This window comes from Herpailurus yagouaroundi, unplaced genomic scaffold (assembly GCF_014898765.1).
Source record: "Herpailurus yagouaroundi ecotype Mexico unplaced genomic scaffold, PumYag 139, whole genome shotgun sequence".
NCBI classification, from domain to species: Eukaryota; Metazoa; Chordata; class Mammalia; order Carnivora; family Felidae; genus Herpailurus; species Herpailurus yagouaroundi.
In genome coordinates, this window is record NW_024412394.1 from 411,501 (window position 1) to 425,703 (window position 14,203).

Consider the following 14,203-nt stretch of genomic DNA (forward strand, 5'->3'; position numbering starts at 1 on the left):
TGGCATGTGTGGGCGAGAGGTAATGTGTCTCCTTCATGCCCATGCCGCGCCCCTGACATCCCCAGAGACCCCCCTCACCCAAACCCCTAGACACTCACTGATTCTCCAGGCAGTCCCCGAGGCCCAATCTCCCCATCGTCTCCCTGGAGGAGGAAGACATGATGAAGCAGCCTCACCTTCCCCACTTCTCCCATACTGAGCCCCTGCCCTAGCCACAATACTTACCCGCTCTCCATCCTCACCAGGGGGGCCAGGAAGGCCCTGGGCACCAGTATCACCCTGGAAAATGGGGGAAGAGATAAGAGGGGCCTCAGAACCCCCAATTCAGGCAGATACTGACCCTCTTTAATTAACCAGTTTCACCCATTGAGTTCCTCCTGGGACCCTCAGCCTCCTCCTCTTGCCTTGAGATCCCTACCTCCCCACCCCTCCATGGAAGGTCTACCCCTCATCACAATGCACTACCCCCAATATACTCACCCTATGTCCCTTCTCCCCAGGTAGCCCTGGGAGTCCATCAAAACCTCGGTCACCCTAGGGGAAGAGGGCAGCCCAAGTGAGGTCCCAGCCCTTTACCCACCCTATCCATCCCTACTTTGTCCTGAGTGTCACTTCATGGGGAAACCTGGGGAATTCAGTAATCCCCAGAGCTTAGATAGTGCTAGAAGCCACAGACATCAGAGAGGGACCCATACTTGTTACCTTCACTCCTGGTTCTCCAGGCATCCCTCGAGCTCCATCAGCACCTGCTCGGCCCTGGGGTGCAAAGGAAGTGTCAGAGCAAACAGAGGCACATTCCTTCACACTTTGTGTGTGCCCTCTCTCCCACCCACACCCACCACACCCCCACTCACCCTTCGCCCAGCCTTGCCAGGAGGGCCTGTGAGGCCTTGAGGTCCTCTGGGGCCCTGGTGAGGAAGAGTCAGGGGCAGGGTTAAAGGGCATAGACAGAAAGGGAGGCCCTGGATGGGGGATCAAATGGGTGGGGCTTGTCACCTGAGGTCCTAGGTCTCCAGATTCTCCTTTCAGGCCAGGGCTCCCAGGCTGTCCCTGTGACAGAGAAGAGAGGTGGCTATGTTAAATGATACACCCAACAGTGACTTCAAAGCCCTCCCCAAAATAAGCAAAATAACTTTCAACACGGTCCCTTTCTAGAACTATCCCTACTCCCCCCCACACACAAAGAACTCTGTACCCCAATACCTCACTCACTCACCAAGGGTCCAGGGCGGCCTGTGTATCCCATGGGGCCAGGGGGTCCTCGGAGCGCCAGCTAGGGAAGCAGGGGACACAGCAGAGCTGAGGAAGAGGTAGCTGGAAACTCCCAACCCCAGTACACCTTCCACCTTCCAAATTTGCACTTCCACTCCTTGTATTCCCCCAAACCTTACTCTCAGCCTCAAACTAACCCAGACCTTACCCTCCTCCATAGTTACTCCAACCTACCCTTCCAATCCCTCCTAAAGTCTTCATTTGCCCTCCATGCCCCTCCAGCCTTATTTACCCGTGCTTGCTGCAGAATCGCCTGGGCCTGAGCCTCCTGGGCTGCTACCACAGGGCCCTTGTCACCCCCACCACTGCCAAACCGGAACTGAGGGGCAGAGAGAAGGGAAGGTGTAGGTTCTCTTCCAGGAAACGCATGAGACTCTCCCAACCAGAGGCTTCATCCAGAATTTCTGCCCCATCTCCCAGGTTCGGGGACAGCCCCACCCCATGCCTTCCTCCACTGTCTCCCACAGAAGTTTTCCAGATAATCACATAGAGATTTTCAGAAACTACTCGCATCTTCCTCCCCTACTCTCTGGCTTCTTCCTCTGGGAAAATTCTCCTAGAGTTTTTAGAAGTTCTAGACTTCCTGAAATATAGGATTTTCTGCCCAGTTCTAGATGATCCATGTTTGGTTCCAGGTCATCTAATGAGATCTAGTCCATCCACCTGAAAGATCAATCTCTTTGAGTTGATGGTCTCTAGAGAATCCTCCTTTGCTCTCCTGGTCTTCTGGTTCTTGGTGACAGAACATGATTCCCCTACCTTCCCCATTCCAAAGCCCAGAAGACAACTCACTGGGAGCATGAGCGATGTGCCAGGAGGTCCAGGGGCCCCATCTGATCCAGGGAGCCCTGCTCGGCCAGGGGGGCCCTGGAGTGGGGAGAAAATGAGGATAGGTGACAGTTGGGGAATGTTAGGGTCCTGGCATCTTTGTGAATCCATCTACAGGATAAATGTAGACTTTTCTAGATCTTTCCTGAACCCTCCCACTCCCACAGAGAAAAATGAGAGTGAGACACCAGATTACTCCCCTCCCCATCCAGAGCCTGTCCTCCTTTCTGGGTGTTGGAGAGCACACCAGCCCTTTGTTCATTAATCAATCTACTAATGAGGAGTTATTGAGCATGGTGCCCCCATTGGGTTCTAGAGGCTCCTCTGCAGCCCTTCCCTCATAACACACACACACACACACACACACACACACACACACACGTGTGCATGCGCACACACGCTGCTCCCTTACCCTCTCGCCAGGGTCTCCAACTGGGCCTGGGTTGCCCTGGATGCCAGGGGGACCAATCAACCCCTGAGGAACAAATGAGGAGTGGGTCAGGTGTGGGCATTCACATAGAAGAGGGGTATGTGGCTGAAGAGTGGTCTCTATAAAAGAGATTTGAGGATCTGGGAAGCTTTGGAAGGATTCTCCAGAGTTCCAAGAAGGAAGCCTGATCATATGTGGGGAAGGCAAAGATGATTGTGTAAGTAGGGTCTCTGAGAAAAGAATGGAGGCTAAAGGTCACAGCTAGACTCACCGCAGGGCCTTCTGGGCCAGGAGGCCCCTCCACCAGCATACCCTGTAGAGCCAAAGGTTGAAAGTCAGAGGCTACAGGGCTAGCAACCCACCTCTTTTTCTTCTTCCCCCTGCCTTCAGCTCAGTGATCAACAGACCAACTTACAGGTTCCAGCACCGCAGGTTCCCCCTTCTCTCCCTTCAGCCCCCGGGGTCCACGGGCAGCCTGAAGAAGACACACATGTAACCCCCAGTGGGACCGGTGAGCAGCCAGGACACCAATACTACCCCCATCCTAACTCCTACTTTCTTTCATTCCCAGATCCTCTGGACACCTCCCTAACCCTACCCTCAAAATCTCCCAGCCCTCTCCTAAGACTCCCTCTTCCCAGACCTCCCAAGCCTTCCAAGGAGACCTCAGGGCCCTCCACCTCCCAATTCCCAGCCCCACCTTAGCAAATACACTTCCTCATCTCCCTTAGGACCTCTTTCAGGAAGGTTTTCACCCCAACCCTTTCTGGGATTCCAAACTCCCCAACCTCCCCCAAACTCTCTCTGACCCCAGGAATACTTAGAACTTTAAGAAAACATCAACATCCTTACCCTTACCCCAATCCACCAAATAAGAATCTCTCTAAGATTGTGGATTGATTTTATCGGGGTTTGGAGGGAGGGCATGGATCCATATGAGAATCAGATATAATCCATGAAGTCTTTTCCAGAAAAGAAAAGGTGTACGCCTTTGTGCACAGAATTTTTCTTAGAATTTCAAGGGGTTCACAAAGTTCAAAACTCTCCAGAGATTAAACATCCATACTCTAAATAGATTTGGAGATCAGGCCCCCCTGATATGCCAAACTCAGACCTCATAACTGGTTTTTTTGGAAAAATACAGCACTTGGACTGTTGCTCAAGCCCCAGAGCAGACTCCCCCGGCCCCGTTCTTCTCCCAGCAGGGACACTACACCCTTCCTCTGGCCCTCATATATACTCCAAGCCCACCAGTTCTTGCTTTTCTACACTTCTCAGATGTCCGCTCCCAACACTAAGGCCAAAACCAAGATAAGGATGGGAAGAATGGAAATCATTCCCCAACACCCCCAACTCTCCCAGCAAAGATCTTCAGAATGTACCCCTCCACCTCCATCCTGCCAAACAGCAATGACCAACTTCTGAACTTTCCCAAATCCCAGATCAACCCCAAATTTCCAAAAAGCAGCAAAAGGGAAAGGCAGCAGAGGGTTCAGAGTGTCAATATTAGAGAAGGGAAGTGTGGGATGAGGCAGCAGTGTAGAGGAGGCAGCTCTAATTGCAAGGCAGGCAAAAGATGAATGGAGTAGACAGGAAATATCCCAACTGAGAAGGAGTGGTCGAAGACCTGGGAAACAATTAAGGGAGACATTTCAAAGGGACAAACACTTGGAAACAAGAATGATGCCAGGGCCAAGAAAAATTAAACATGGCCAAGATGGCTAGAAAATGAACTCGACAAACAGGAAGTGGTTGGACAGACAGGAAACAGCTAAGAAAAGAGGATCCAGGAAGTGGACCTTCAACAACAACATGGCTACCATGACCAAGAGAAAGAAGAAATTCACAAAACAGATAAAAAGTGACTCCTGGAAAGGGGATTATGACAATGAAATGTGATTCTTCCAGAAAATACAAACATTGAGGCTAGAACACAGAGGAGGTAGCCATGACAAATATCTAGGCCCACAATGGAAACTTTTTGGATTTGGATGACCTGAGACACACAGGAAGTGGCTTATTAGCAAAGGAAAGCTAATGAAGACAGCATGAAAAACTAGAAGCAAAATATAAATAAGTCCCTTTCAGTACAAATTTTCACAGTCACCAAGATGGATGCCATGGCCAGAGAAGACAGAAAAGGGCAGACAGGAAGTGGCTGTAGGTTAGAAAATATGACACAGGAAATTAGATCATTTGGCAGCAACATGGATAAGAAATTGTTTTTACCAAGAAGAAATGATGGAGACAGACTGAAAACGGACACAAAGTAGGGGCTTAGTGACCAAAAGCTTTCTGAAATACAGCTTTATTAAGACAGAAAGTGGCCAAGAAAGACAGGAGGTGGCCATAGGATTAAAAAAGAAAGAAAATACCAATTTCCCTGGGAAGAGGAATCCATGAGGCGTCACAAGGCAAGGTATTTGGCAAGAGAAAGCAGAAAGTAATCCTTTCAAGCAACATATACAACTTATATGAACAGAAAATGGCAAATCATCAATGGGAAGTAGCTTGCAGCCAACAGACAAGAATCAAAAACAACAGGAAGCGATTCTTAGAGCTACCACTGGAGGTCAAGAATGGAAGAGGAGCTCCTTTCACTTACGGCTCCCGAGTGGGCTGTCTCCGCAGACAGGGCAGGGCCAAGCTCCGTCTCCTCACGATAATCGTCCCCATAGCCATATGTGTAATCGTAGGGCCCTGCTGGGGGGTCTGTGCCACCCTCCCCATAGTCCTCTGTCAGGAACCTGTCGGCTGTGGAGGGGACCTGGAGATCTGTCTGCTCCTTCCCGGGGATGGGGAGGGAGAGGGGTAGATGGGGGCATTAGGGCTGAGAGGAGGTTTTCCCTGGACCCGAGGGTGTGGCAACTTCTAGCCTTAAAGGATTCTGAGGGTAACTGGGACTGGAGTTTTTCCCCCAAGAAGAGCAAGGGAAGTGGTTGCATAGAAAGGGGATGGCCATCAAAGACTCAAAATGAGGAGGGATGCCCCAAAAATGGGCCTGGTGGGAAGAAATGATAAATTACAAGAAGAAAGAAGGATGGCCGGAGGGCTGGACACAGAGTAAACAGTCCATAGAGACAATGGTAGACAAAGGATTCCAGAGAACAAAGAAATGGATGGAAAAACTGAGAGAAGTGAAAATGTGACAGCACTGGACAGAAAGTGACTCCTGGGAAGAGAAATACAATACAGAAAATAAAACTTTTTGACATCAACATGGAGAGGTTACTCCAGAATCAAAGAATGGAAGGAGACATGGACACTGAAGAAAAATGGCTATACTTAGAAAGACAAGCAGACCAATAGGTCTGGAGTGACTGGAAGGCCACAAATGGACGTGACAAAGAACCCTCCGGCCAGAGGAATGGCTGATTCACCAAGATGACATGGGGCAAGGGGGGTGGGTCACAGATGCCCACTGCCCCCAGCGGGGGTTAGGGTTGGGGATGAAGTTACCTCCTCTTGGGGTGGCAAAGGGCTTGGTTCCAGGGTTCCTTCCTCTCCACCTGGGGTGGGATCCTAACCCCAAGGGGAAGGGGAAGAGTAGCATGGGGTGGGAAAGGAAAGAGAAAGGTTAGTGGGAAAGGAGGCAAAGCAGCACCTTGTCCCCCCACCCCCTCACCCCGTGGGCAATGTCTGTCTGTGCTGGGGGGGTGGGGGTTATCTCAGATCTTGCAGCCCCTTCAGAGGGGGGGACAGTTTGGGGAGAGTGAATCTCCGAGGTCATAGAGGTTTGGGGGCACAGATCTGGATGCCCCAGCTCTACCTGCCGGTAACCGCTTCCTCTGGTCCTGGGGGGGGCCCGGGCAGTGGGGGGAGCTGCCCGCCGAGCTGGGCGTCGGAAGGGGGGAGGGTGGCCCCGTGCTTGGCCAGAACCTCCAATTCGAGAGGGCCTCCGGCCTGGTGAGGGGGGCGCCTGCCGGGCTGCTGACCTCTTGGCAGGTGGGGTAGGCTTTCTGGGAGGGGTCCGACGCCCCCTGGGGGAAGGGAGCACCCTGCGGTTGGGGCTCGGTGGCCTCTGCAGCAGAGAGACATGGGAGGGGGCAGTGAGGAAACTCCTATAATCTAAATATATAATGTCTCTTCCCACATGTTAAGAGGGGAGGAAGGTGTCCTAGGAGATGTTTGCAAGGGGTGGCAGGAGGAAGGGGAGAACTGATGGGGTCCCTCAAGTTTACCTGATAATCAGGGGTCGTCCCTGTAGTCATCTCATCGTAATAGGGGGTCTCGTAGTCATAGAAGAAAGACTCAGTGGGCTGGGGTTCGGGAAGGGGCAGTGGAAATAGTAGGAAGAGGTAGAGGTGCAAGAGTGAGGAGAGGGAAATGAGATAGTGTGGGAGTTTGGAAAAAGGGTAGGAGTTGAGGATGAAAGGAGAGGTCAGGGGGTCAGGAGAAGATGGGGAGAGGTGGGAAGGGGGGGTGGATCCCACATGTGGGACAGAAGCAGAGACATGATTAAGAGATTGACCATCTAAACTTCAGACCACTGACCCCAGATCATATCTCACCCCTAACCATCTGGACCCTACCCAATCCAGAATTCCTTTCCCTCCCCTCCCCCACAGCCCCTTACTCTGCATGTCCATGTGCAGGGGGCCAGAGACTGGGCTCCTACACAGAATTCCATAGACCCAGCCCTCCTCTGGGATTTTCTCTATCTCCTGCTCCTTCCCATTTCTCTTCCTAGGTCTTACCATAACAGCTTCCTTCTCGCTCGTTCTGTCTCTCCCCTTCCATGCTCTCCCATCTGCCATCCTCTGTCCCCAAATCTTCCCCCCCACACACACACATACACACTGTCCCCCAATCTCTTAATTCAAGGAAGGGATGGGAAACCCAAGGACGCAGTCCCAGAAAGACTGGCAGAGGAAAGGAGACATGAGCAGGGGACACAGCTCCCAGCCATGAATTCTTCATAATGACACTTTTTATTTTTAATTGAAAATAAAAAGGTTGATGAATGAGGACTGGGAGGAGGGAGTGATGAGAATAGGGAGGTATGGTTAGAGAGCAGCCCTAGTGGAGGGGAGGATGGGAGCCCAAAATAGTATGGGGAGCTCTGGAACATTGGGGGAATTGCCCTGGGGAGGTGTATGGGTATCTTCCCTCCCTGGGGTATGCTGTGGTTTGGGGTTCACCCAGTTCTCTCACCTGTCGCTGGGGTTCCTGGTTTTGTGGCCTATGAAGTCTTGGTGGCTGCTGCTTTGGAGATCTCTGGGCCCTGTGAGAGTGTTGTTTCTGAGGTCTCTCCCTCCAAGCTCCCTCACACTCCAGCTCCTTCTGTTCACAGGATTCGTAGGCAGCTTGCACCCCTGGGACAATGACAAGCTCCTGGATGTCACCCTGCAAAGACACAAGGAAGAAACACCAATGGAGGGAGGCAGAGAGGGCCTCAGAGAGAAACAGAAGGTAGAGTTTGGGACACAAGGTAAGAGCCAATCCTATGTAAAACAACATAATGGGAGAAGATCGTTATCAGCCTTTTCAGTTTTCAGAAGACCCTCTCATCCATAATCCCATTGGACCTTCACAACAACTGGGAAAAGTCAGTAGGATAAGGATATTTATGCCTATTGTCTGATATATTCCATTCAGAACAGCTCAAAGGGACAATGACTGCCCCCAAGGTCACTTTCAATGGTAGACTCAAGACTAGAATTCAAACACTCCAACTCTAAGTCCAACACTGTTTGCCTACCTCCTGCCCCTATGGTAATGCATCAACTTTTTCACAAAGGCCCTGGAAACAATGGCCCAACCTTAGTTGCTTTGACCTGCCAATGGCAGTGATGATGATAATTCTCAGAACCTCTAGAAATGGGGGAGAGGGAAGCCATTTTTGAATTCCAATGGCATTTACTTGTGCCCACACATGGTACTTAGCACAAGGCTGCCTTATATTGTAGTTTGGGGTTATTGTCTCATCTTCAAAGAGGAGCCAGGAGCTGCTAAGAATAATAGAGACCTTATATTACTCTTCTGTGTTCCCCCTGAAACTGGGACAGCAGGTATTCAGAGAATATTGACTGGCTAGGTGAGAGGATGGATGGATGGATGGATGGATGGATGGATGGATGGATGAATGGGGGCTCAAATGCACCACTGGCTGGAGGGTTGGTGGATGGTGAGTGAGCGAATGAATGAATGAAAGAATTGGTGGGTAGATAAATGGAGGTGAGAAATAGAGGAAACAGAATGGTAGGTAGGTAGGTGGATGGAAGGGAACATGTGAATGAATGAATGGTTGGATGGAGAGTGGTTGGGTGAGGATATAGGTGGGTGAATGAGTGGATGAATGAATACATGCATCCTCATGTGCATGGGTAGATGGGCTGGGTGGGTGGATGAATGAGGGAACTAATGGATGGGTTCAAGATGGATAGATTGATGGATGAGTGAAGAAGAAAGTGGCAGGGCAGAGGCAAACCTGAATGTTTGATTAGTGTGTGAGCACATAAATGAATGAGTGGGAATTACATGAGTAAATGAATGGGTGGGTGCAGATAGAGATATTAAAGAGATGAATGGATAGGCGGACTGACGAAGACTGATGGAGACATCTGTCCTGCCATACACATGGGCACCTATTTCTCCTACATAGAAAATCACCCCTGAGGATAGGATATGGAAATACAAACTCATAAGAGGTCAAATGAAGGGTCAGGGCATAAGAAGATGGAGTACTGGTCCCAGAAGGGGAACAGACACAAGATATGAGACCAGAAATACCTCCGTTCTCTGTTCTCTGTTACCTCAAACACTTCTTCATCCAGGATACGGGCACCAAAGATAATCACTCCATGGGTGTCCAACAGCGGACGAGCACTTCGGGGGAGAGGCCGGGTGACTCGCTTCTTGCAGTCAACTATGAGGGTGACAGACTGGCCCTTCACAGCCACTGCCACACGGTGCCACCTGGTCATGGAGGGAGCGGTTCAAGTGACTGACGGACGGGGGGCGGGGAGTCAACAGGGCTGGGGAGCAATTGATGGAAAGGTTGGAGCCAATGACAGTAATCGTAGTAGCATCATAACAGCTACCATTTGTTGAGTGTTTACAATGCACCAGGCACTACTTTTCTCATTTGATTCTCATGATTCTCATCCCTATTTTACAGCCCATAGAAACTGAGACGTAAAACAGTTAAGTAACTTGCCTAAGGCACAGGCAAGGATTTAAACTCTAAAGCCCAAAATCTGGGCTTGAAGTAGCTGAAGCCCAAAACCTGGGCTTGAAGTGTCGCTAGGTTGGTGACATGTGGCCAAAAACGTTGGCAGGTTTCCTAGTTTAGGGAGTAGGGGTTCTGGGGCAGTGGCCAGAGGGGAGCTCCTGAAGGTGTAGTCCAGGCAGACCAGAGGAGCAAACTGACTTACTTGCCATCTGCTAGGCTGAGGCCTCGGAAGACTGGCTGAGCAGGGGGTCGAGGCCTTCCAGTCTGGTCCTCATACAGGAAGCGGAAGGGTCGGCCAAGCTCCAGGCCCAGCTGTCGGACACCCTGGGCACTATAGAGAGTCAGGAGGGGAGCCTGGAGGCCAGGGCGGGTCCGGACAGCAGTCAGCAATGAGAAATCTTTGGGAAAACCTCCTGGTACCCGGGAGAGACATAACCAGGTGGAATGAGAGGCACAAAGAGCCAGAAAACCCTTCCCTTCTGGTGTCTGATTCCAGACCCCACCCCATGACCTACCCCAGCTCTCACTAGTTCACCATGTCACCCATACCTGGGAAGAGCTGGCGGGTGGGTGCACTGAGCTGGGCAGGTCGGGACACTCGGTAGGCCACATCAGCTGGACAGATGCCTCTCGCCCTCCGGACACCATCAGGAAGGGAGGGGAACCTCAGGGCCCGGAGCACATCCACAGGGGGTGCACCTGGGAAAGTCCATAAGGATCAGGAGAAGGGACACACCCTCAGGACGGCCAAGATATGGGGGTATTTGGGATCTAGAACTCAGCTTCCTGGGGCTCAAACTCCCTGAAAAGAAAGGTCACCTCTTCCGTACTTGTCTCTGAATGCCCCTTAAATGGACGGGAAATCAGAGTCACCTGGGAAAGGGCAGCACTGGCCCTGTATTTAGCTCCATGTGACCCCTGCCCCTCTCCCTCTCAGTGTGTCTCACTCAGTCTCCTCTGATCTTTGTCTTTCAGCCTATGAATCTCTCTCTACTCTCCACCATCTCCCCTTCTCTCTCTCCGTCTTACTCTCCCTGTCTCCACATCTGTTGATCTTTGTGTCTCCCTGTCTTTCTCCCTCTCTCACTCCCTTTCTGTATCTCTTGGTCCCTGGGTCTCTGGCCTCTTTCCCATATCTCCAGCACAAACAACATCTGGGCAATCGATCATCCTGGGCACAGGAGGTGCAGGGGGGCCACCAGGCAGGGAGCAGAGAGGCAGATCTAAGGGAACGGGGCTTCGGGCTGCTTCAGTTCCGTGTTTGGGGAGGTGGGGAGGACCACGCTGAGGAAGGAGAGAGCAGAAAGAGCCACCCCAGGAGTCTATACCCCTGGCTGGGAGATGGGCTGGGGGGGGGGGGGGCGGGGGTGGGAGCTGAAGCTGCCACGAGGAGCCGGAGCAGGTCCAGGGCCCTGAGCCACACATCTGTGGATCCCATCAGAGTCCTTGCCCAAAACCCGGGCAAGCTCCCCACACCTGGAACTTCAACCCTGCCCCACCACCCCCACCTCTTGGATCCAAAGATTCAAGACCCAGGCCATCAGCCCTATCCACCTTGAATTCAGCTTCCCAAGGCTCACACTCCCGGGAAGACAAAGGTCACCTCTCCCTCGCACTCCTCACGCCATCAGCTCCAGATTGGAAAAATTCCAAAAAAAAGTCCAGCAAAATTTTCACAGAAGCATGGGGCAGGGCAGGGGCCAGAGTGATCAGGAGAGGAGAGCTGGGTGGGGTGGGTGAGGTGGGGCGGACAGGCAGAGAAAAGGCCCTTTGAGTCCAGGCGCGGGGAAACCACGGCCGTGCCCTCCCCTTCACCAACATCCCCCCCCCCCACCCTAGCCTGGCCCCTGAGTGTGGCAGCTCCGCAAACACCAACACACAAGGGCCGCTTTGAGAAAGGAAGGGTGAGTGAGACAGAGAGACAGAGACTCACAGAGACCCCAGGCCAAGGAGACCTCAGAGGCCCCCGCCTTTCACCAAACCCCACAGGAGTACAGTTCCATCCTATAGACGGTCTACCCACAGGACTGCCCACCCATCTGCCCACCTCAGGCCACATACGTGCCCCACTGACTCCAGCCTCAGTCTGCCCCACACGCTCCCCACTAGTAGCCCCATCACCCCCACCATTCTACCTTTGGCCCCCAAGTGCCCCATTTTTTACTCTAATGAAGTCCACACTAGCCTATCTACCTACAGAGTCCCATCTCTAGCCCCTCAGCCCCAAAACAAGAGACAGTCATCTCAGCCATCCCCTGCCTCCATGCTAGAGGGTTCCTTTCCTCCTTAAGAAAGATTCCAAGAGTCCAGAAACATCACACACTTCAATTTCCAGTCCCTCCGCCTCATCCTCCTCACATCTTGAAAGTTTTTCCTTCTGTAATCTAATCTAAATCCTTTATGCTGCTATTCTGACCATTTTCTCTCCACATCGGAGAAGAAATGAATGGTGGAGTTACATGCAAATTATCCTCTAGTGTTTCTATGAGTGGGAGGCTGGCTCCTGCCTGCTTAGGACCCAGGTGCTCCCAGCCCCCTCCTGTCTGACATCAAATCCCTTTCCTAGGTGCCAGGACTTCTGGATCCTGGGAAAAAGAAGGAAAAGATTGGGGTTGTGGACACCAGGGTCCCAGGGGAGCCCCGCTGGCCAGAGGGGGAGGGGTGGGGCAGGAATGCAAAGAGTTGGCTCTCGCCTCAGACACCTGATCCCAGCCTGTCCAGCGGCCGTCCTGTTGGCAGCCAGCCCCAGTGCTCCCCAGAGCCAGCCGCGTGGCAGCATCGAGGGCACAGGGAGGGGGAAGGGGATACTGTCGGGGAAGCCAGTGGGACAAACAGTCCAGGCATCCCTTCTTTCTCTACTCACTAGGCTCTGCTCTGACCCACAGATGCTCACCCCTCACCCCAGACATATAGATAGAAAGCCCGGAAGATATACACACCGTCCTCACCCATCAACACTGGCATCTACCTGGCCACCCCAGCATTGGCTGGACTGCACCAGCTTTGGCCAGCTTTGGCTCTCCCTGAGTACCTCAGCATCCAGTCCCCTCTTTAGGTGAGCCTCCACCTTTCAGCTTTACCTGCCCTCTCCCAGTTACTCCAAGGAGGCAAAGAGATCCCTATCTTTGTTCCAAGGGAACCGAGTGACCTGCCCTCGAGTCTGGACCCTTAGCCCCCTAAATCCCCTTTTTGAACTTAGAAGCTCTGCCTCGGGCATCAGCTATCTCCTACCCAGGGGGGTACTCAGAGCTGCAGCCTGACTCCAAGAACCCAGGCGTCGGACTCCTCTTACCTGCCCAGGCAGGGACGGCGCTCAGCCCCAGCACCAGCGGTACCAGCAGGAGGAGGCGATGACAGCGGCTGCACCGCTCCATGGCTGGCGACCCGAACGCCCGGTCCCAAGGACCTACGGGCGGCCGGAGACGCTGAACGCCCCCAAGGCTGACAGGAGAGAGCGAGCAGGCTTTGAGCCTCGGACGCCCGGGTCCTGTGGAGGTCAGAGGCTGTCGGGTAGCAACAGCTCTCAGCGGCCCAGCTCCATGCAACGAGGCGCCGTCGGGGCTCTGGCGCTGCTCCTTCCTCAGTGGCCGCCGCTCCTGTGTGTCCCCGGCCACCCCGGCGGCCCACAGCCCCCACCCCGCCCCCGCCCCCGGCCCAGCCCCCGCCTCCAACCGCCCGCCCACAGCCACCGAGGGGAAACCCCACCCTCGATCTCCACCTGGTTGGGGGGGGGGGGGGCGGTGGGAGACAGCAGCCCTCGTTCAATGACCCTTGCTCCTTGCAGAGGCTGAATGGCCTATACCCCAGATTCCTTTTTCGGGAACCCCAATATCTCTTCCTCTGCCCCTTCCTTTTCTAAGACTCAGACGTCCAGTCAAAGCCCCCACCTCAATTCCCTCCCCGTTAAGGGCCCAGAGCCCCGTTTCAGCAGTCCTGGGCGGGATTTAGGGCACTGTGGGAGGAGAGAGGCGGGCCTGGGGGTCTCTACCTCCCCCCAACAGGTCTCCATAATTACTTCCCCTCGCCCCGCCCAGTGTAATTACAGAGCCGGCCTGGGGTGGGGGTATTTATAGACAAGGCTATAGATAGCGACTGGAGACCTGCAACCCGACGGCTGCGGGGGGGGGGGGGGGGGGCCCCAGGTGGTTAGAGGGGAGGCAGAGGGACTTAGTTTGGGGGCGGAGAGAGCCAGAGGCTGTACAGCCCGACACACACAGGATAAACACGTCCAAGGAGATGAAAATGGGGGGACGAGGTCAGGGAGTCCGGGAGCCCAGGTGGCAAGGGACTCAGGGGGCCATCGACGCTAGTTGGAAGAGTCCGGGGAAACAGGGTCACTCAGGGACGAGAGGCCGCCTCCGGGCGGGCAACGCCTGAGGAGGCCGCCGCGCTCAACGCCCAGTGCGCCCCCACGGACGGGCACGGCGCCGGGTCTGCCCGGAGCCCGTGGCGCGGCCGGAGAAGACAGGAGCGAGCCGAGGCGCCGCCGCCCGCTGGCG

General features: G+C 53.6%; 1 protein-coding gene across 11 annotated transcripts in view; it reads right to left on the reverse strand.

The window, feature by feature from the left end:
* The window catches only part of COL11A2 (collagen type XI alpha 2 chain), a 29,742-nt gene extending 15,975 nt beyond the window's left edge, over nt 1-13,767 (reverse strand). Inside the window, exons 1-22 of one of the 11 annotated variants that reach the window (XM_040473161.1) lie at nt 13,410-13,767; nt 12,997-13,145; nt 10,254-10,403; nt 9,907-10,117; nt 9,286-9,448; nt 7,685-7,876; nt 6,712-6,789; nt 6,300-6,551; nt 5,990-6,052; nt 5,136-5,315; nt 2,946-3,005; nt 2,802-2,843; nt 2,513-2,575; nt 2,065-2,139; nt 1,505-1,591; nt 1,217-1,273; nt 997-1,050; nt 855-908; nt 703-756; nt 481-534; nt 226-279; nt 99-143 (exon numbers count right to left, since the gene is read on the reverse strand). In XM_040473161.1, coding sequence (XP_040329095.1) covers nt 99-143; nt 226-279; nt 481-534; nt 703-756; nt 855-908; nt 997-1,050; nt 1,217-1,273; nt 1,505-1,591; nt 2,065-2,139; nt 2,513-2,575; nt 2,802-2,843; nt 2,946-3,005; nt 5,136-5,315; nt 5,990-6,052; nt 6,300-6,551; nt 6,712-6,789; nt 7,685-7,876; nt 9,286-9,448; nt 9,907-10,117; nt 10,254-10,403; nt 12,997-13,078 — 2,070 coding nt within the window. In that variant the 5' untranslated portion in view covers nt 13,079-13,145; nt 13,410-13,767. Of the gene's footprint in view, nt 1-98; nt 144-225; nt 280-480; nt 535-702; nt 757-854; nt 909-996; nt 1,051-1,216; nt 1,274-1,504; nt 1,592-2,064; nt 2,140-2,512; nt 2,576-2,801; nt 2,844-2,945; nt 3,006-5,135; nt 5,316-5,989; nt 6,053-6,299; nt 6,552-6,711; nt 6,790-7,684; nt 7,877-9,285; nt 9,449-9,906; nt 10,118-10,253; nt 10,404-12,996; nt 13,320-13,409 lie in introns of those variants that run through there. The other 10 variants (XM_040473160.1, XM_040473162.1, XM_040473166.1 and 7 more) reach the window with 10 other exon arrangements.
* Between the last annotated feature and the right edge of the window lie 436 nt (nt 13,768-14,203).